The 22,292-nt window shown below is 41.6% G+C and overlaps 1 protein-coding gene across 1 annotated transcript; it reads right to left on the reverse strand.

The window, feature by feature from the left end:
- Window positions 1-117: 117 nt before the first annotated feature.
- On the reverse strand, window positions 118-21,377 carry map3k2 (mitogen-activated protein kinase kinase kinase 2). Its single transcript, XM_086282569.1, has 17 exons — window positions 21,039-21,377; window positions 17,896-17,968; window positions 17,465-17,583; window positions 17,342-17,382; window positions 17,145-17,244; window positions 14,802-14,915; window positions 14,073-14,169; window positions 13,666-13,796; window positions 12,792-12,871; window positions 12,637-12,701; window positions 11,100-11,192; window positions 10,764-11,003; window positions 10,534-10,682; window positions 8,470-8,601; window positions 8,126-8,255; window positions 7,855-8,032; window positions 118-4,742 (listed from the first exon to the last, which is right to left on the reverse strand). The coding sequence occupies exons 2-17, from the start codon at window positions 17,948-17,950 to the stop codon at window positions 4,523-4,525; spliced, it is 1,944 nt and encodes a 647-aa protein (XP_086138695.1). The 5' UTR covers window positions 17,951-17,968; window positions 21,039-21,377; the 3' UTR covers window positions 118-4,522.
- Window positions 21,378-22,292: the final 915 nt, after the last annotated feature.

Consider the following 22,292-nt stretch of genomic DNA (forward strand, 5'->3'; position numbering starts at 1 on the left):
CCACATTTCAGTAAGTAACTTTTCCTATTTTACGTTTTCCTAACATATAAAGGAATTAAGGATGACTCGAGAGTTTTGCGCAGTGCCAACTAACAAAAAACTCCAGCAAAGCCCCGATGTGAAATAAATATCTTTTATTGGTGTCATCGTCATAATTGTTGTAATTATGAACACCGAGCTGTTGCAATACTCCAGAAATTTTGCCAAAAAACAGCAACCATTCAACGGCACCGCTGCGTCTCTCAGGACCCAACTATGCATACAATCTCCCATTTAGAAGAAAAAAAAAAAGGAAAAATAAAAAATATATTAAAAAATTATGCGTACCACTGATATACAGATCTGATACAAACAGGCATATTGGTCACAAACCAATTAGAATTATAAACATGGCTTCTTTTACAATACACAGACCAAACATGTGGGATACAAGTTTCTTTAAAAAAAAAAAAAAAAAGAACAAAAAAAAAAAAAAAGTAGTACAATTTCATTTTTATACATTTGTACATGATTTTCTTTTTTTTTTTTTTTTTAAACGCTCACCCCCTACAGTCAGAATGCTCAAGGCATTTCAGGTGCAGTGTCCAATGAGCAACATCTGCAGTAAATGCACATTAACACACACACTCACACGTTTATTCATTCACTCATTCATTCAGGAGTGGCAGCAGTGGCTTTAAACGAGAACTACAGGTGTATCTTGGCGCTCCACAGGTGACAAATACTGGTACCGAAGAGTTAATCCACTGTGGTGAACGAGGCCAAGAATGAGACGTTACATTCATGTCAAGGTTAACTGAACCACCATCATAAATCTCTCGCACTCATACACAAAGTGATTTAAAAAAAATGAAAAGAAAGAAAAACAGTCTTTAAAAATGTGCAAAGAAAAAGTCGCTGAGCCGAGCTGCACGAGCGCAAGGAACCGTTAAGGGGGAGTGGGAGGGCATCAGTGAAGAACCAATAGTGCATAATGGTAGTGCGTATCTATGACGACCAGTGTTGGCGATCTCCATCAGTACCAGACGGCTTGCCGTGAGCCACCTGAAGAGCCAAAGGAACGTACCACTGAGAAGATGCATAATGTGAGTGTAAAACTGAGTTTCCACAGAGCAAGAAAGGCGTAAAAGTGTCTTCAGAGGAAGTCGGGGCAACAGAGGTCAAAGAAACTGTTCCCTGTCTTTTTTTACAAAGGTGCAGTCAGAAAAATCAGACTCTGTAGTAATACCTAAACGAGACAGTAGAAGTGCATAATTATTTGTATTTTTTTTTTTTTTTTTTTAAACTACTCTGATAAAAATCAATCTTCTGCAGGGGTTCAGGGTCGGGCCTAAGAAGCTGATCTGAGTCTTTGAAGCTTCAGCAAGAATTATTTGTAATTATTTAGAGCTTTTCTTTAGCTACGGTGTTTAAAAGAGCCATCATACTGCATAAATGAGAAGGCCAAGTAAACAATGTGATATTAGTTAACTTCACCAATCAGATTTAAAGAAATGCGAGTGGCCACACACAGGCAGCTGTAAGCTAAACATCTCAACTGCTGTTTGTGCTGTTGGAGCATTTTTAATGTGGTTATTTAATAAATAAAACAATCTGAGCTACAGCTCGTCTGAGAAGTTTACAGTTCATTCTAATTAGCATTCTGCAACAACAAGTCACGAACGCAGCTTGCTAACATGTTGCCACCCGTAATCGTGCTACACGATACCACGTCACAGAGACTATTTAACGTCCCAATTTATGAACAGCTATTAATATTGGGTGTAATCAAAACAAGTGGAAAACCATTTAACAGTTTTTGGATTTGCATATATAACAGAAAATATGAACTTCACAATCAAATATTTGGACAACGAAGCTTCAAAGGCCTCCAAGTGCTACAAACAATGTTTGGATCATTTAATTCATTAACAAGTGCCAGAAACACACAAGTGTGACTCTCTAAGCTAAAATCTAAGTTTATTTACCATCACAGACCCAATAATCTATCCACCACAAAAAGCTTGTCCTGGTAATGGCTCATTCAGCAGCAAAGACGATGAGGAGAGGTGCTGTAGATGTGTGTAGGAGAGCCAAAGGTGGGGATCTGAGCAGGAGTTTAATTTTAGAGAGTCACCATTACTTTCCTCTGCTGGTCAAATGTTGCTGATTGCACCAGAAACACTTCCTCCCTTGCTCTGCAGAAACCGGCTCTGATGATAATATAAGTTTTGCATATCGTCTCTTTGAACCTAGAAACATTTCAATCTTAGCAGCACAACAGTAACTCCCACCAGGACTCTGATTCACGTTATTGTTTAAACATTTAGAAGCTTTCTACATGGGCTGTTTGATAATCCACCTGCTGCAAACAGCCAAAATTTAAGGCATAATTTGAGCCCTAAATAACCATTTGATTGGCTGCTGGCAGAGCTGCTCAGAAACCTCACCATTACTAACCAAAAAGTGAATTAGAAGAAGAAGAAGAAGAAGAAGAAGAAGTGATCAGCACAAGCTGAGGTGTCACCTGCTATCTGGCGTGTGCATAGTAAATGCTTCCAAATCAGATGAGCGTTTGTGTATAAAGTGACGAGTCCGCTTTGATGCATTTGATTCGGTGGTGACAGTGACTGCAGTACCAAGCAATAAACACGAGAATGAAGCTCTGCGAGTCTGTCTGAAAACGGTGATGAACGTACCAACTCCAGCAGCGGAGCTCCAGGAGAGGCTGCGTGTACCCTTCAGTTAAATGATGAGCAGCTAAAAACGTTTAGTTTGAAATGAAACGGACAACAGAGCAAGATCTTCAAGTTTCCCCCCACTGCTTCTCCGATCTGATGGCAGAGACTCACTGTGAACACATGAAAGCACCAAATTAGCAGCTTCTGTCTCATCCAAATACTCAGGCTGGCTTCATCTGAACATTTAAAAGGTGCAAATTTAGATGTTAGATGAGAGTTAAACTGCTCTCCATGGAAGTTCATGCTGAGGAAGAAGAGACCAGAAATGTAAAAACTTCTACGATCCATCCACAACACGAGGTTAGTCCTGAATATACTGCACGGTTTGAAACCCTTGCCATGAGATAGTTGGAAGCTTAAAACAAGCTGGAAAAGCCAGCTGCATTTTTGGGGGGCTTTAAGACAAAGCACTGCAGCACAGCACAAACATGGTTGAGTCATCATTAAACTAGTTCTTTCCCTCTCTCTGACACAGACGTGTTAACCAGAAAAGATGAACTGCTGGTGAAGCTACACGACCGCGGCTCCCTGCGAGGACCTGACCTGTCCATGGGATGGTATAAGCTCTGTCAGCAAAACAAACCCTGTCCGGCCACCTTTCGCTTACCAACAGCTTCAGTTTCATTTATCGACTTGCTCTCCTTAAACTAGACATCCAAATCACCTTCCAGAATTAGCTATGGTGGTCTGAAGAGGATACGAGTGTGTTTTAGTTGACTTTTTAAATGTTTTAAATCAACAATTCTGCACGCTGCACCTTTCAAGTCTGGTCATGAGAGTGCTCCCTATTGCTTTCTGTGGCTGAACAGACCGAGTTTCTAAAAGCCAATGTTTACCAGCAGTAAATTCATGAATCTGCCATGCTAAGAGACATCCAATCAGATCAGAGAATCAGAGGAGGAAAGAGAGCACAGGTACCGATGTGGCGCTTCACTTCTACACCAGCATGACGACTTTTCTAAACAGAGGGTATTTGGTTTCCAGCCGGCGGCGCTGGTACAGCAGGCGAACGAACAAACCGAAATGATCAGCACAGCGAGTCCCCGTCGCAGAAAGGCAGAAACGGCTGAACTGGGATCAGCTGGTGTGAAGGCAGTTTATCCAGGAGGCAAAAATCAAAACAAACAAACAAACAAAAAAACTGAGAACAAAAAGCTGAGACTCATTCTCAAACATAAAAAGGCACAGAGACGGGGACGACGAATCAGAACGTTTCATCTGCACTTTGTTCAGAAAACGGAGCGGACTTCGGCGAGGGATGAGGGCAGGTGGGTGGAAAATTCTCGGGGGAGTGTTCTCTGGATCTGGGATTCAGGTTTGTCTATAGCAGCGCGCCCGTCACTCTGGGTTTTGGCAGGAGACTACATTCTGGGGTCGGGTCAGCGAGACATTGGAGGAGGATGAGAAGGAGGCAGGGCGGGGTTTACTCCAGAGTCAGGCATCAGCTCCTGTTAGGGCAACAACACCGACGCCATCCCGCTTCAAAACGCTCAGAGCGAGAAACCGTACAAACATTTAAAAAAAACAAAACAGTTTTTTAGAGAGGAGGAAGTGCTCAACCTCCTCCGCGTTGGAGACGTTAAGGTGCAACTTGCGGAGAAAAATAAAATAAGAATTTGTGTCCTTTATGGCAGTCTCATACAAACAGAGACAGGAGGAGCGCCCCCACCTTCTCCCAGCCAGTCTTTACTGGTCCAACGTGGTCTCAGCGTAAAGGTGGAGGGGGCGGGATCAGATAAGGCCGTATTTGGCAGTTCGGCAGGCAGGCAGGGGTTCAAGATTCGAGGAGGGGGCGGGAGGGGTTAATGTACAAAGATGTGCCTGAGCAGCTCTTCTGCAGACGGCCGCTGCTTGGTCTCCACGAAGATCCGTTTGAGGAACTCCCGGCAGTGGTCCGACACGTGGGCGGGCAGGACGGGGTTAGTGGGCTGCGTGGCGATCTTAAAGATGGCCGCCATGGCCTCGAACTCTGCCCACGGAGGTCGCTGAGTCAGCATCTCCACAACGGTGCAGCCGACACTCCTGAAGACGACAAAACAAACATTAAGCCCATAAAAGAAAGGAAGGTCAATTTATTAGCTTTATTTGGTTTTCACTAGATCCAACATGGCCTCACAGCACAGGAAATGCTCTCAGCTACAGCTTCCACCTTTCTGTGGCACAATAACATCAAAAGGCAACCCAGTCTTTACTTTCCTACCCGTTTCATTCGACAGTTAAAGTCATGATTTTATAAAAAGCCATCCAACAACATCGTCTTTAATCTTTGAAGCCACGTGTGGCCAAAGCTTCCTGTTAGTGGCTACAACGAAGCGTCTTCAGAGGTTTGCGCTGGTTACATACGTGACCAACATGGTCTTGTTTGCAGATTCTCTAACAAACAGAACATTTCACACAGAATAGAAGGAGCTCTAGATAACCAACACTGAACTCCCTAAATTATTAAATCGTATTAAGAGGGGTAAGCATGTGTGAACTTCATCCTACTCCTTTAGGAGCATCTAAACTAATGGTATAGAGAGATATTCGTGACAACTTTTTCTCTTCACAATGCGTTCTGTTATTTTATTTAAATTTACCCATTGGACTGATTGATGGTTGATTTCAGTCTTAAAAAACAAAATAAAAGACACCACCATTGTTCATGTTTTATCATTTAAACTCAATGGAAAGACCCACTTCAGACTCATTGTGTGTTACCACCATAAAAACTACCAAAAGACCCTCAATGTCTTTTCTTTTTTGCCAGTCATATCTGTTAGACCTGTGGATGTTCAGTGTTATTTTGTAACATGAAGAAAAAAAAAAAAAAACTGAGGTGATTTGTTGAGGACATCCCCAACTTTTCTGTTAGGAAGTGCTGCTATTTTTGACAGTGTTAGCTACTATTAGCCTCTGTTAGCTGGTGTTAGTGATACTTTCAGGTCATACTTGAAGTGCATCTAACATTGCTGGACTGAGTCTTTAGCAAACAAACTCTTGTACAAAGTGAGCATGTAATCAGAATGTTTGAGTCCAGCATTACTCAGCATAACTAACAGCTGTTGCTGTTTAGCTGGCTTGTGGCCAGTTATCCCGAGATGGGAGGGTCACATGTCTAATCTGCTGACAATATTAAAGTGTCTCCTGATCTGAGCCCCGACTGCAGATCAGGAGATGAGGCTTAAGATGAAGCGGAGGACATTTTATTAAGATGTCATCTCTCATTATCCCTTTCCTTCACATTTTCCTTTCTTTGGTGACGGCGACCAACGAGTTCTCTTCTCCTCCACCTTTGGTGCACGGTGCATGTGGCCGGTCTCACAAACCAGTATCATTCCCATGAACTTTTAAAGGTTTATTTTTAAGTTCATGAAAACCTTTTAATTTCTCTGAAGACGTAATTAAACACTGATGTACATATATGAGCAGAATATTCCTTTATATTAAATAACCTCACAAGGTTACATTTTTACAACCTTGGGTGTCCACATTGCCCGCCCAACCGGCCGCCCACGTACTTGGCGGGTAACGACAATACCTCAATCAAGAATGCATACCAGAAGCAACTCAATAGAAAGAAGAAGAAGAAAAAAATAAAAAATAAAAATCACAGATTTTCCTTAGTTAAATGAGGCTTTTGAGGTTAAATGCACACATAAGCAGGATTGGTCTAAAGACTTAAAGGAAAAGAGTTAGTGTTACCTGACTTTTCCTGATATTTCTGACCCTTTAACCCTCTGGAGTCCAGGGTATAATTGGCCGTTTTTGACTACTTTTGATTTTACCTCTATATTTCACCTTTTTAAAAAAAACTGTTTATCTTGCCTTGTCTGGTATCATTATTTTCAGCACAACCTCAAATATCTGAAATTTGAGTTATTTTTTCATTTTGGTATACTATATTAGCACAGTTGATCTAAATCCAGACCAAAAAAAAAAAAATTCAAAATCCAAGTAGAAAAACGTTCCATTTTTTACTGTAAAACCCACAAACAATGAAATGCAAATAGAAATTGTACATTTCTAAAAATTATGCACAAGTTTTGCAAACAACAAAGTTATATGGTACTGTTTACCTAAAAATGCAGCCAAGGCCTCAGGCATTTTTTATATAACCATTTAAATCTATTTACAGAACAATCAGGTGTGCTGCATCAAATAAGAAGGTACACAAATTATTTGTGCCAGTCCAAAAAAAATAGTTTGTGTCCAGTATAAGACAGAGGAGAACACCACAGGCCTAAACCCTGCAGGTCTGACAGCAGGAGGTGCATCAGTCCTGTTTTCCATGGAACAGCGTTTACACTGGAATCTGAATTTGGTGGCTTTTTTGGAGCAACTGTGAAATTGAGCAGTATAACTGACACACAAAACAAAACAATGACTACAGTACACACTAACTACAGCCTCCAAACACGCTAAACGTCTCACATATGAAAACTCGCTCTCTCTTTCTTTCGCTTACCTGCTTTCTCTCGCCAGTGTTGCTCCTAAAACGTCCCCCTCCCCCTAAACAACCAAGTGCCACATCATTTTTTGATTGGCTGACATGGTAAACTTTAACACCAATAGGAAAGGGGTGTTTTTCTTTTTTCTTTTTTCACTCGCAAGCGGAGAGTGTTTGCTAGCGCTGTCCATAGAAAGCGCCGTTTTTACCGTTCTTCCCGCTCTAGACACCGCGGTTTTAGTCAGAAAAATACATCGCGTGTATTTTCTAATCATAACTCTGGTTTTACGTGGCCCATCGACACAATTCAAAAACTGGTATGTAGTTTGAAGTCCTCACTTTCGACCCAAGTTGAAACTGAGACTCTGAGTCGCTGCATCTTGTAGCTGTGTTGTGATTTTGACGCGCCGGTGCGTCCGACGACCCCAGAGGGTTAATAAATAAAAGTGCGTTTTATATTTGGCCAAAACATCTTTGGTTGGTGTCCTGGTTTTTGGGACTAAAACCCCTAAACTGGAAGCAACACTAATGGATGTTTGTGTTGATGAAGGAAGCTGTTGGGATGTGGAAGTTCACTGCTGCATCACTTTCTAAAGTCAGTTTGTAAAAATTCATCTACATTGGTACCACTTAAATTACTTTTTACATCACTTTCATGCTGCATCCTCTGAATAATGTAGTAAAGACTTTTGAGGTTGGTCTTACCAGATGTCTGCCTTCCTGCCGTAACCCTCTCCGCTGATCACCTCTGGGCTCATCCAGTACGGGGTACCGGTCACCGACTTCATGCCTGTTCCTGACAGACAGATGGTCTGCAGCCGCCTGCTGGCCCCGAAGTCTCCCAGCTTCACGTTACCCACCGAGTCTCTGAGGATGTTTGCACCTGAAAGACGATTGCACAGTTTCATGCTCTACTTTTCAAAGACGACGTTTGGTCCCAAGTATTTCCCCAGCAGGAGCGAAAACATCAGCTCACCTTTGATGTCCCTGTGGACGATCATGTTGCTATGCAGATAAGAAACCCCCTCCAGGATCTGCCTGGTGTAGCGGCGCGTCACATTTTCCGTGAGCGCCCCGTACGACTTCAGCTGGTCTTTAATGGATCCCTGAGGGTCACCAGAAAGGAAGGAATCATCAGAAATATCCCTGCTGTTCCTCACATTAAAATTTAGCGTCTCTTAAGAGAAACAGCTGTCATTTCCACTCGAACAAAAGGAACTTTGTTTGCAAGTGTTGATGGATTTCCACTCGAATAGAGCATGAGATTTTTAGCTTCACACACACATAACTGGAAACAGTGAACAGTTTGTGTGCACTCACTCCAGGCATGTACTCCATAAAGATGGAGAGCGTTCGCTCCATCGTGTCTCGCAGACAGCCATAATATTGGACGATCCGCTCATGGCACAAGTTCTTCAGGAGCTGGATTTCACATTCCAGTGCGCTCACCTCCTGCAGCAGAAACAGAAGGGCACATATTCAAGCAGAACATATTTATACCGATTTCACCTCTACATACAACAAATTAGAGGCTCTAACAGCAGATACACGAGAGGACTGGAAAGATCTTTCTCAAGTGGGAGCGAAGTGTCTCTAGTTTGAATTTACTGAGTTGTATCCTTATTTACAGCCCTGTTTTTCAAATTAACATTGTATGATTTTCCTTTTTTTCCCCTCCCTGGCTTTTTTATAAATCAACAAGGCATTTTAAAAATAAAACTAGAAAAATTTGCATTTCCTGCGAAAATGCTGTGTGGATGCCTTAACGCTGAAGATGTATGCTGAAAAAAGCTGAAAAAGGTGAGAGAGAAAAAAACAAAAACAAAAAAACATTGCCCTGAGCAGGATCGAACCTGGCCCTTCTGGTCTCAAGGCAGCTACTCATCTCACTGCGCCAAAGTAATTCTCACAAAATAAAAGAGGTGGAGAGACGGACAATTTTGCTGAAATGAGCAGAAACAGCTGAGAATTGTGCTGATAAGAGGTGAAAAGGCTGAAAACTTTGCAGAAAAGAGGTGAATCAGCAGAATTTCTGCAGAAAAGAGATGAATCAGCAGAATTTCTGCAGAAAAGAGATGAATCAGCAGAATTTCTGCAGAAAAGAGATGAATCAGCAGAATTTCTGCTGAAAAGAGATGAATCAGCAGAATTTCTGCTGAAAAGAGTTTTTTCTGAAAAAGCTGGTATTTGTGCTGAAAAGGGGTGAAAAAGCTTAAATTTGTGTTGAAAAGAGTTAAAAAGTTTAACTGTTGACTGAAAGAAATGTTGCCATAAGCGGGATTTGAACCCGGGCCTCCCAGTCCGGCACAAAAGTTAGGCGCACTCAAATTTTTCAACCACAGCACTTTCTTCTTCTTTTTTTCGGGGGGGGGGGGGGGGGGGTAAGTCCATACAGACAATATTCATTTCTAAATTATTAACTAACAAACTTGTGCTTAAAGTGCTTTGTCAATATTGTAGAAAATGTTAAACTTAATCATCATCTCGGCCTCCTCTGACGACCTGTTTGCTGCTGAAAGGCAGCCGGGAGAGGGGTCACTTGGGCAGTGCATTTATTGCAGCATATAATGTGTTTCCTGGATACACTGTGCTTTTTCAGCATTCAAAGATTGATGGCACCGTGTCAGAGCACTGGCTATGGATTTCAGACTGATCAGGCCTTAACTTTTCATCTTTTCTTATTACCCACAGCTACATCCACTTCTCACAGGCCTAGGCTGCTCACTAGGGCTGGGTATCATCACTGATTTCCATAATCCATTCGATTCTGGTTCTCAAAGTCCTGATTCGATTCAATTTAGCCTCAGACAGTCAGAAATATTATAATTCTAATCATTTATCAGTACTGATACACATGAGACTTCATCAGAATTGTGAACATCACAGCAGATGCCTTTGTGTGAAAGTAACTGAGAATAAAACACAGAAAAACATGAAGATTTTCCTGGTCTGGCTTTTTATAGCAGATAACCTTAAAAATATTCTACAATGTTCTGCATATAAAGTTTAAATTTCTTCAGTATTGAACAGAAAAAAATAGGCTTTCTTGTCCGAGGTCATTTAAGTGAAAAAAGAAAAAGACAGTTAGACTCTTTTTTTTTTGTTACCCGAACAGTTGGTCGCACAGGTGCGACCAAATTTTTTTTTTTTTTTTTTTTTTTAAAGTCGCACCACTGACAAATTTGGTCGCATTTGCGACCAAATTGGTCGCACTCTAGAGCCCTGATAAGCTTCATAAAACAATGACATAGCATCTAGATCTACACTTCCACCCAAAGCAATGATTCAGGGAATTATTTAAGGTCTTTTTTTTTTTCCTTTTTGCCTTGTCTTTCCATTTTCCTACCACTATATTTAATATATTCTATGCTGCTGTGTACGTACCTTGCTCGTCTCGGGACTCTCTGGATCAAACTGAACTTGTTTAACTGCCAGTTCCCGTCCAGTATCGGCATCATAACACAGGAAGACCCGCCCGAAAGCTCCCTGACCTAGAAGCTTCCCCAGCCGCCAGTTGGTTGGCGCTCGCGGGGCTGTGCACAAAGACACATCAGGTTTGCTAAAAACGCAGAAAAACAAACATCTGGAGGACGTGTCGTGTTGCGAGGACTCACAGCGGCTGGGTGGACTGACGTCCATGACGGAGAGCGTCGGAGCCACGGCTGGATTGGGGTTTGGCTCGATGTCACTCCCCCTCCGCGGCCTCCTGGCGGGGCCGGGGACCTCCTCCAGGTCAGGCGTGAAGACGCTGCTGCCACTGCTGGTGCTGGGCGACTGCTCGGTTGAGCTGAAGCTGATTGGAGAGCGGAAACCGTGAACTTGCGTCCGCCGAGCCCGAGGGAAAGTCTTCCTCCCTGTTCAGAGGATGAAGGAGAGCGATCATTTTTAAATCCCTGTTTAAAGTCAATTTGCTTTCAGCATCAGTAGGAATAAATAAATGAATTACCCACCATCACTGTAATCCTGAAGGCCAAAAGGAATGCCGTACCGGCGAGGATACGTCCCTCCTTTCCCTGACTTCTCAAACACCGGAATATCGTACTCTGCAGAGGAAGGAGGATACAAAAGATGAAATTTACAGGCCATGGCCTCAAAACAGCTTTCAAAGATGGCAACCTCGACATGAGAATGTTTTGGGCCTTTTAACTGTAATCTGTAAATCGTGAGTGCTCGCTTTCCTTGAAAAATCCCATTTTTACCATTTCTTCCTGCCCTCAACGTGACAAGCAAAGCATGGTGTAGGTTAGTGATCATAAGTCTAGTTCTACTTGGTCCAGCAATACGATTTAATACCTGATATATAGTTTAAAGTCTTAACTTTCAACACAAGTAGAAACAGAGATTCAGCAAGGCTGCGTCTTGCAGTTACATCATCTTAAAATCAGTCGTGTGATTTGGACATGCTAGTACATCAACTATAGAGGGTTAAAGGTTTGGCTCTTAGTCTGGTTTAAGTTTTAGCCTGTTAAACTCTTCACTGCCTGGTAGATCAGATTGTTGTTGTTTTTATTTTTTAAACCCTTAAACAGTCTAACACCCGTGAACTAGGGCTGGGCTATATCATACCGTTCACGGTAATACCGGTGTAATTTTGGGCAACAATAGGAAAATGAAATATCGTGATAGAATATGGGTAAAACGCGCATGCGCAGTGCCTTTGTTTACATACAGGATGTTTACGACACAGGATGAGAAGAGCGAAAGCGGTTCGTTGAATGTAACGGATGAACCAGAATTGGTTTGTAAAAATGCTGCAACTTCAGTGGTGTGGAACTGGTTTAGCTTTCGTCCGTCAGATACACAACAAAGCACTATTTTAGGTAGCGCATGCTAGCGGGCCATCGTTATTACCGTGTTGTTTGGAAAATACGGCACACTTAAAATCAATCCTTTGATTTTTCTGAAAATCGACAGTGCCCCTTATAATCCCGTGTGCCTTATATATATATGAACTCTGGTTGTGTTTACTGACCTCGAAACGATTTTATGGCGTACACGGCGCTCGAAAATCTGTCAAATGTTTCAGTACAACTTTGCTAAGCTACAAAACCGCACGATGGATTGTCGGAGCATTACGGTTATCGTAGGCAGGCGCCTCACGGAGTGATACCTACTGTGCTTCAACATAATATTACCGCGTTGTGTGTGTATAAGCTCTTTTTAAGTTTTGTGGATATTATACATGGTTATGCTGAAGATATGTCGGCCAATTTCCACTGGAAATGCCTTTTGGTTAAACTGTCAGCAAGGAATTTGCATTTGTACTGTTACATTTGTTATATAACTTTAATGCACATAAAAAACAGCTGCTTGTTTAAGTGAAAATACATTGATGGGGTTTTATAAAGTTGTGGAGTTGTAAAGTATTTTGTCTAGTGTCAATTATATCGTCAGTTATATCGTTATCGCAAATTTTCAAATGTATATCGTGATAAATATTTTTGGTCATATTGCCCTGCTCTACCGTGAACTAAGATCTGCTCTCACCTGGAAAGTCCTGGTGGTTGTCTGGGTAGCTCTGAGCCCTGGGCATCCTGGACTTTGGGTAATCACTGCACAACACAAAGACAACAGCAACAAATCAGAGGGATTTCTTCCACGGCAGTTTTTTGTGGTTTCCTGTTTTATTCTGTGACGCACACCTGTCCAGTGGGCTGTCTAGGGAGGGACAACTTCCAGAAGCCGAGTTCTCCGGACTGCTCATGGACAATGGATCCAACATCTGAAGTAAAACAAGAGAAATGAGAGAGAGACAAACTCACATCCTCTCAAAACCAATCAAATTGTATCTCATTAGCCAACAGGTGAATTTAATTTGACATAAAATGATGCTAAGAGCAACTTCAGAAAACTCAATAATAAATACATTACATTTAAGCTTTTTACAACCTCCAAAACAGAAAAATAAATCCTTCCCTCATCTCTCCAGACCTGCAGTAGTCACAAGTTATGCCACTTACACTGAATCACGTGACACTTTAACGAAGGCTTTTTGTGACGTAACACAAACTGCCCATGCCTGCGAAGGAGCCTGCTGACCTCCACTATTCACGTCTGTACGACCTCACCTACAAGTGTGCAAAACACGTCTATGTACCCAGACACTCAATGTGCTATGAAAAGAACCCAGATACGCATCCACCATCTTCCCTGCTGTGTGCGCCCAGGTCCGTTTGGGAGTATATCAGGGACTTAACCCGTCCTCCACAGTGGCAGGTACACCACAGAACTCAGTAGTCACAGCAGGGAGAAGAGGAAGAAAAGATCAACTTTAATAAAATACTAAAAGGCCAGAAGGTTTTGCTTTAATGGCTACTGTAAAGTCCAGCATGGCAACTTTAAAAAGAACTCTTTAAATATCGGCTTTATGATAAAGAAGCTGGTGAAAATTAATTTTACATTTAAAATGTCCTAGAGTTTACACTTAAATACTAGATTTGCGCTCCGCTTTGTTACATCAGAGCAGCTCCTTTTCAAGTAGCAAACACTAAAGTGGACTCTCCTGAGCATCAGCACCTGGTCCATGCTCTCAGGGATGAACTCCCCCTCGCTGTTGATGCTGGTGAAGGAGCCGTTCCTCGCCACCTGCTGCAGAGCGTCGGGAATGTATCCTGGAGGAGGAGAGCTGCGGTCCGTTGAGTGGGAACCTGACAGGACGGCGGTTATAGAGAGTGAGAAAATTGTCCTGTGTGCGCCACAGTCACAGCTAAACCATGTGATGCTTATTTTCGCACAAAAGAGTCCGAGTTTCATGCATTCATGTATTTTTCTTAACACTGGAACCACTGAGACAGTCAATTTAAAATTTCCACACACACACACACACACACGCTCCTGACCCTTACCCACTACCAGGCTGTGGTGGGCACTAGTGCCCGTCCCTGCAAGCTTTGAGTCTGCATCACTGTTTAGCAAACATTTACCTATCAACGCCAGCATGCTCTTCTTGTCTGTGACCCGGAACCCCGTGTTGTCCAGTTCCTCGTGGGACGGCAGAAGGTCCATGTTGGATGACGAGTTCTGCAGACACAAAACAAACTAAACATTAAAAAGAAACTCTGGACAAGTTTAACATCTCCTTTGTTTTCCAGCTAACCCTTCTATGTTAACACTGCTATAACATAAAGATTGCACATGTCTCACTCTGTATATTTTATTTATTGTTTACTCTATTTCATTTGTAAAATATGTGTACACACACACACACACACACACACACACACACACACACACACACACACACACACAAAAATATTTAGTATACACATCCAGAAATGCATATACTATTATATATTGTACATATATTTATTAGTTTCAGATGTAGCCATTCTTGTATTTTGCTTGTTTACATTATTGTATTTTGTACAACTCTGTTGCTTGTGAAGCTCGCACACAAGAATTTCACTCACATGTGCTGTACCAATGTACCTGCACATGTGATGTGACAATAAAAGAGATTTGATTTGATTTGAAGATTAAAAATACCAACGCTGGTATAAAAAACACCCCAATCAGCCTTTTACAGCTGAGAGGTAAAAACTGTCGAGGGGTTACAGCACAGAAAAAGCAGCAGGTGTGTCGGCCGCCACACAACGTACATACTGTGCACAAGTATCAGAAACTACCATTAAAGTCATTGCAGTATGGCCCACCTCAGAGGAGACCTGCAGCACAAGGAGAATCTTCAGACTCTTCATGTGAACACTGCGATCCAGCAGCTCTACAGCTTTGTCCAGGTCGTCCTGAGTGGTCAATGGAATCACCAACTGCAAGGGGGGGGGGGGGGGGGGGGGGAGAAGAAAAAAAAAAGAAGAGAAAAAAAATTTGAAATACAGTGACTTGAATAACCTTTTAAAAATTGGGTGATTCTTTTTGATCATTTGTGGAAGTGCACACAACAACAAAAACATAATCCACACACAGGTGCTTCATTGATCCAATCAGCTGTTCACAGCACTTCCTACACTCCAGTGTCTGTCATGCTGTACATTCACGGGGTTTCATGGATTCCACTAGATGCAACAGGAAGTGACATCATTTTCTCAGGAACACAGCTCCACTGGTGCTATTAGAAAGTGATGTTTCACTTTGTGCCTTTCTGTATAAGTTCCTGAGACACGTAAAACTGTGACTGCACCATTTCAAACACTTCATGATTTTCAATTCAATTGTGGTTCATCATTTATCTATTATGTATAGGAAGAAAAAGCTAAAGCATGCAAACCTGTAGAGCTAAGCCCTGGTGGGCCTGTTCTATGGTAGATAAAACAGAGTTACAGGTTGCTGTCATGCACAGCTCTGCAGCTAACACTGCGTACACAGTGTCATGTTAGTTTGCAGAGTGTGTCCAACCTTGTGGAGCAGCTGCAGCAGGTTAACATCCACACGCCTGTGCAGGATGTGGTCACACGCTCACACCTTCACTCCGTTACTTCTGGGTTTTTTTTTCCTAATGCAGCTTTCGTACAATCGTTCATTTTCTACATCAAAGGCTGGCAGGATGGCACTGGTAGCACAACTGTGGTCTGCTTTCTTGAAACAGGCCGCAGACCACGATCCCACTCGCCCCTGCCAACAGTCATCTTAGAGCCAACAGGTAGCTGGTGGTGTACATTACTAAAATATTCATTTAACCTACTAGTACTTCTGTTGCAGACTAGCGAGGCAGCAACTAAACATCTAGCTGATGAATCACAATGATGCAGATCCACCACCAGACCCAGAGGTGGATTTTTGCGTCAAAATGACCAAAGAAAACAGCAGAAAAAAGTTGTGTCAGTCTGCAAAGAGTGAGACACACTGCCGCTGAAACACACTGGGTGTTCTTAAAAACTGCACAGAGGGAAGAACAACATCAGAGGGGCACCGAGGGCAGTTGAAAGGACAGGTTTAGGATGACAGGAGGGGGATCATAGCACAGCTAGATTCTCCACATGAAAGGGATCTAGTCTGTGTGGTTTGTGAAACTGACCGAATCTGATGTGACGTGCTTTACATCGAAACAGGAGACGCTGCAGAGATTTTGTCTCTTGGCTCAGAACACCTCAGCCCCCCCACCCATGCATCCATGACTGTGTGTGAATGTTAGATAGGAAGCACTTCAGCATAGGGCTGCTCAATTAATCGAATTTTAATCACGATTACGATCTGGGCTTTCAGCGATCATTAAAAATGACTGAGCCCATTATTAGCCCCTCCCTCGTGCTTTACTCTCGCGCTGCTCCGTGTGGCAAATCGAGCGCACCTCGCTGCATTTCGAACGCATGTCACAACAATTGAGAGCAGCGGTCTCCAACCTTTTTTGCGCCACGGACCGGTTTATGCCCGACAATATCTTCAACTCTCGCGGCCCGGTACCAAATGACTCACGGACCGGTACCGGTCCGAGGCCTGGGGGTTGGGGACCGTTGATTAAGAGGACCCGAGGGAAGCTCGGAAAGCTAAGCAGAAGTTATTTGGAGAGGAGAGTGACTGCCGTTGGTTGAAAAGAGAGGTAAAAAAAACTTCAGTGGTGTGGAAACATTATGGGTTCGCGGAGTCAGACGTGGATCAAGTAGACATAGTGCGTAAACTTTGCTACAGTGTCGTAGCTGCACCACAGAGCAACACTGCAACGTTCACTAAACATAGATGTTTACATTTTTCATTTATTTTTTATATTGCAAACATTTGCACTGTTATCAGTATTTGCACACTATTTTATATTATTTTTTGACAATTTTTAAAGTCATTATTCAACACATTGTTATTGTTAAATAAATATCGTCAAATAATCGAGATCTCAATTTCAGTGAAAATAATCGTGATTAGCATTTTTGCCATAATCGAGCAGCCCTACTTCAGCATAGAAAAAAGTCCCTGTATGAGTGTGTGTGAATGGATGACTGAGGCATGTTGTAAAGTGCTTTCTACTCAGGTAGAGTAGAAAGGTGCTATATAAGAACCAGTCCATTTACTACAGGAAGCAGAGGAAAATTACATTTCAAGTTTCGTACCTCGTTGTTTGTGTAGTGGAGGCCCATCGTCTGACCAAAAGCCACTTTAGCTTTGGACCTCAGATCCTCCAGCTTGATAGGTCGAGGGAACTGCAGAATCCTGCAAAGAAGAAGACAGGTGAGAGGTCAGAGACGGGCACTGCTGCTGGTCTGCACTGACAGCACCGGAGGGAGAAACACAGCAGTGGAAACCTCACCTCTTCTCCCCTTTGAACTCAAACTTCACTCTCACATCGTTCTGTTGGAGACAGAGCACAGAGTTAAAGACAGCCAGAGCAAAGATGAGCCAGACTGAGCCTTCGTGCTTTCACTTGGGTTACCTGGTTCTTGGGCGACGAGGCTTTGGGTTTGCACAGGTCTGACAGGAACGCGGCAGGACGGCTGGAGCGGTGCAGTTCGGCCAAGTCCTGCATGATGGAGTTCAGCGCCTCCTGCTCATCTGTGAGACAGCATGACTTCTGCTTATTCAACAGGTTTTATCATTGAAAAACTCAACTTGCTAAAGACTCCTCTAACAACCTGTCTTGCGGTATGAACATATGAACACAAAAAATGAAGTTGCCTTGCTGCATTTATCTCTTCAGATAAGCCGCTTCCACTTAGCCGCACAACACAAGGGACTTATTGTCAGGCAAAGATGTCAAAGAGCCATTGTTCGGGGAGGAAAAAAAATTCCTCAAATTATAGGTCTGTCAAAAGATGAAGCTGACTCGCTGCCAAGCAGTAACACCATCTCACAGCATGTACGTACCCATCTTAATGGCACGGCGATTGACCCAGGAGGCCAGGAAAGAGGATTCTCCCATCAAAGGGATTCCTTTCTCCTGAAACACAAAAACATCATCATAAATCCTTACATGCAATTAAAAGGGATCATTAAACATAATGTGCGAATAAAAACAATCTGTTAAACTGAAATTGTCTCATATATACACATTTACATTTAATTTGTGATGTATACTGTACATTTTTCTTCTATTGTTTTTGTGCAGTATTATTGTTATAACATTGTGCTGCATCTATTCATTTTTGTTCTGGCCATTCTGCTGTTGTAATAATGCAAATTTGTAGTAACTCGTCTTTATTTATTTTTTTATGTCAAAACGAGCATCTGGAGGCTTTATACATATTTTAAGAGTGTTATGTCTACATGATAGTTCTATTGTTGTATTTCCCGAAGCACCAATCCAGCATTTGGATCAGATATAAGTCATCTATGCTGTTCTATGTCTACTATGTTACGTATTAGCAGCAGTTGCTCCAACATAGCCTGGAGGACACCAGCAGCAATGAGGGTCAGGGGTTTGGGCCTGAGCACTGCTACACCAGCAGCTTTTCTCTGTACGTTTGCAGACATTTTTGACTTAACTGTAAGCTTCCCCGTCAGCTTCTCACTCTCGGTATGTGTAAGGTGTAAAACTTGTTAGGAAGCATTTATTGCATTTTTATGGTAACATAATGTGGCGTCATCAATATTTCTTCACTTCACACCCCACACGACGTGCATGTGTGAGTCAGGAGCACTCACAGAGAGCTGAAAGGAGAATAGTGCCAATAAACTAGGTGAGGAATTCAGACACATTAGATTCATTTTACTTGTGCTGGACAATAAGTTTATATTCTTGGATGTATTCATCACGTTTCTTAAAATAAGTAAAATAATGTTTGAGTCAAGCATGATGTTTTGATCATCATCCAAAAAAAAAAAAAAAAAAAAAAAAAAAAGAAGATTCACAGTATCTTCCTTCCAGTGAGGAGCACATACGATTAAATTAACACTGAAACCCAAACCCGGTACTTGGTATCAATATACAGTGCTGTGCAAAAGTCTTGAGTCACCCCTTGTTTCTTTACATTTTGCTTCCAAGAAGCCACACTGTCATTTTTAAAAGTGGCCTTGAGTAAAGAACCGATTTGTTAATAGGAGCCTGTCACAAATCATTTGTTTTTGTATTTCAGCCGGTGGTGTCGGAGATTAAAATCAATGAATAATGAACTCAGAAAAGTACCATGTAATCCACCATGCAATACCATCTGGAAGACATCTAATTACCAACGCCTTATTTTTTTCAGCATGACAATAATCCCAAACACACTGCCAATGCAATTAAAAACAATTATTCTTTTTGTGCTGATTACTCTGCACACTACAGACTTAAACCATAAGAATATCGAGCTCAACTGTGAGGTTGCTGAAGTAAAACTCCCACAAGTATTCTGAATATCAGCCATAATGTAAACACCTTAAGCAGGCTTACTAAATACTATTTACATATAACCCTGGTTTAACAAAAACCCGTTTTACTTATGACACTGCTTACAAGAACTACTCTACCCACAATCCTGAACCGAAACAGCAATGCCTCCAATCGGTGGAGGTCGCTGTTACTGTTGAAATTGTGTAAATGTAGGAAGGAACATCAGCACAAAACAAGAGAGCAATGATTGCAGCGAGGCAACACTACAACAATGCAAAGGATTACATTGAAGGAGGCTGGAAGTCATTCACTGTGAAATCTAGGATTTGCAGTGCATTATGGGGATGAGCAGTTCCTGTACACAGCCTCGTACCTTTGCCGCCTTCTTCTTTTTTTTTTTTATCCAAATCAAATCTTTTTAATAGCCATGATTCACCTCGTAGCTGGTTGGTTTGGTCTGAGGATTAAAACTCTTTATATAAGGATTTTTTGAAACATCAATGGAGAGAATGAACAAGGAACTCACTTCTGGAATGGGAGCCCTTAAATTGCTGCGTTCCCTAGCAAAGATAAATAGTATATTTGTGATTTGATAACATAAAAAACAGAAAACAGCTGCAACAAAATCTTTAATACAAGTGTAGTGGAGTAAATGCTGACCCTACTTTAAGAGCCCTTTTCTTCACATTTAAACTACCCACACTGATGGATATTTTATTGCCATTTTAATGTGACAATGTTTGTTAATGTGGGTCTATTCAGATGAGTCAGTTTCCAGACCATACCTTTCTACTGATCACTGATTATGTTTAACTGGGCTCCGGATGCCCACACTATAGGAGGTCAAGCATTCAGCTTTTTAATTTGTCACTAAGCTGTATATTATACTATTGCATTGTCATGTATAGTGAAATATGCAATGACTGTAGCTATGAGTGTCCAATAAAGGGGCTTTAAAGGTTGCAGCACAAGCTTTTGTGTGGAATCAAAGTAGTTTATTGCTCAGCTATCAATTAATACTATTGAACATAACCTCCAGAATGTAATCTGTACAAACATAATTAGCCTTCATGTTATTGTTGTTGCAAAAGAGTGGAAATTTAAGTCAAGATGGCCTCTGCTGACGAGGAGTTGATTGGAAATTGTTGATGATAGTCTGTGATCATCACTGATTGATGAGAGAGCTGCAGCATTGGTGCTAGCCTTAGCTTAGCGTTTATTCTTCTCTCTTTTATCCTTACATACATCATCCTCCTCATGAACATCATCTTCTGTACCGACTCTTGCTCAGTGCTCACAACAAAGTTGATATCAACAGCAAAATTATGGCCTCCTTTGGTAGATAATTAGCTCGCTTTAGATTCTCCTGCTAGCGTTAGCCGAGTAGCAACATAGCAACTGTTGCTAGCACATTTTTAGCAATTACAGCCGTTTTTATGAATAATTATAAGACACTATTGACACTTACGCCCAAAATACTATTTGTTATCTAAACAGAGAGCCGATATGTGAAGCTAAGCTAGACGTGTGCAACTAGCTGTCAGGCCAGGGAAGTTGTCAAGCTGAGCTAATGCTAACAGCCAGCCGCACAGCTAAACAGCGTTCACCTGCGCTGCATGACTATAAGAAAAACAAACAGCCCTTAAAGGAATAAATAAACCCTTCAAATGGATCAAATACTTCTTTAGTACCGTACCTGGGCGCTAATTAGATGTGTAGTCACTTCCTCATCCACAGGGCCGGTGACAGGAGCCCCGGGCCCCGCGGAGAGCCGCTGGAGGAAGCAGAAGTTTGGCAGTCCGCTCCCAACTTCACTCGAGTGCTGCCGGACCACGACGACGACGAGGCCTGACGGCTGTCAAAGGGACCAGCTGAAGCTTTTCGACCACAAGACGACAAAACGGCGGCTCATCCAACTAAGTAGCTCCTTGTCTGTGCAGTGGTTAAAAGGCTAACTTCATCAGAGGCGCTCTTTTAGCTGTACTTTACACCCTGGTTAACGGTAGCTCCGCTCGCTGCTGACCCCACGACGCCATCAAGCTATCACGTATTAAAAATAATTTAACCGGAAGTAGACACAGAAAATAAAAGAAGATACATTCAAGTAACTATTATGTGTTTTATTTTGATAACCAGTGCCAGGATATTATATTTCATTTACGGAAACTTGAAAGGTGTTGACCCCAACCTTGTCGGAAGAGTCCAATAAAAACACGACCTGTCACATCAGAGAAACTTATGAGTTTCCTGTCAAAGAATAAATACATTTGATTGGTGTTTAATCACTTTATTGTAGTTTTTTTAATAGTTTTATAGATTTTTATTATAATTTAATATAATTGTTCTACATATTTAGAGATTTAAGAGTGTCTTTTGATTAAATTAATTATTATTAATTATGCAAGCACAAAATTATAGCTACACTCTCTCAGGGGGTGCATAAAATTAAAATATGCATATATATGTATATACATACACACAGTCATGCCTACAAATGCATAAAAAATATATCAACATATGTAGTTTTGAGGGAAGTAAATAATGAGACTCGACATAAAAATTTTGCACATTAGAATTGAACTTGAATGAATTGAGTTATTTACAGCTGGTATATATCTATATACACTTTGTAATGGTGGTATTTACTGCTATTATTACAATTAACACCTGAGGCTGACGTGTTGATGAAACTGGACTAAACTGAAAAAGAGTCAATTTAAAGTGATTTCCTTAATATTTTAATTCTGTTTAAGTTAGTTTTGCAAATGCATAATATGATTTGTATTATTTTTTGTTTCTTTCCTATATAGCCCCATGTTGTTTAATTTTTTGAAATACAATTTAACAAAATGTTTAATGTATTATAAAAGTATTTTGTTATATATCCACATCACCAGCATTTAAAAGGCCAATAACTTGATGTCACTATTGGACTGATCAATATGTATTA

Source organism: Aulonocara sp. 'chitande type north' Nkhata Bay, linkage group LG23 (assembly GCF_057382095.1).
Source record: "Aulonocara sp. 'chitande type north' Nkhata Bay isolate Kocher_YH1m ecotype deep benthic linkage group LG23, A_spYH_male_GT1.1, whole genome shotgun sequence".
In the NCBI taxonomy this organism is placed as follows: Eukaryota; Metazoa; Chordata; class Actinopteri; order Cichliformes; family Cichlidae; genus Aulonocara; species Aulonocara sp. 'chitande type north' Nkhata Bay.

Coding starts and splice junctions, on each gene's coding strand:
- map3k2 (XM_086282569.1), bottom strand. CDS start 17,950: ATGGGAGAATCCTCTTTCCTGGCCTCCTGGGTCAATCGCCGTGCCATT. Junction 17,245..17,341: donor GAGTTCAAAGGGGAGAAGAG/GTGAGGTTTCCA, acceptor TCTTCTTTGCAG/GATTCTGCAGTTCCCTCGAC. Junction 14,170..14,801: donor TGCTGCAGGTCTCCTCTGAG/GTGGGCCATACT, acceptor TTGTGTCTGCAG/AACTCGTCATCCAACATGGA.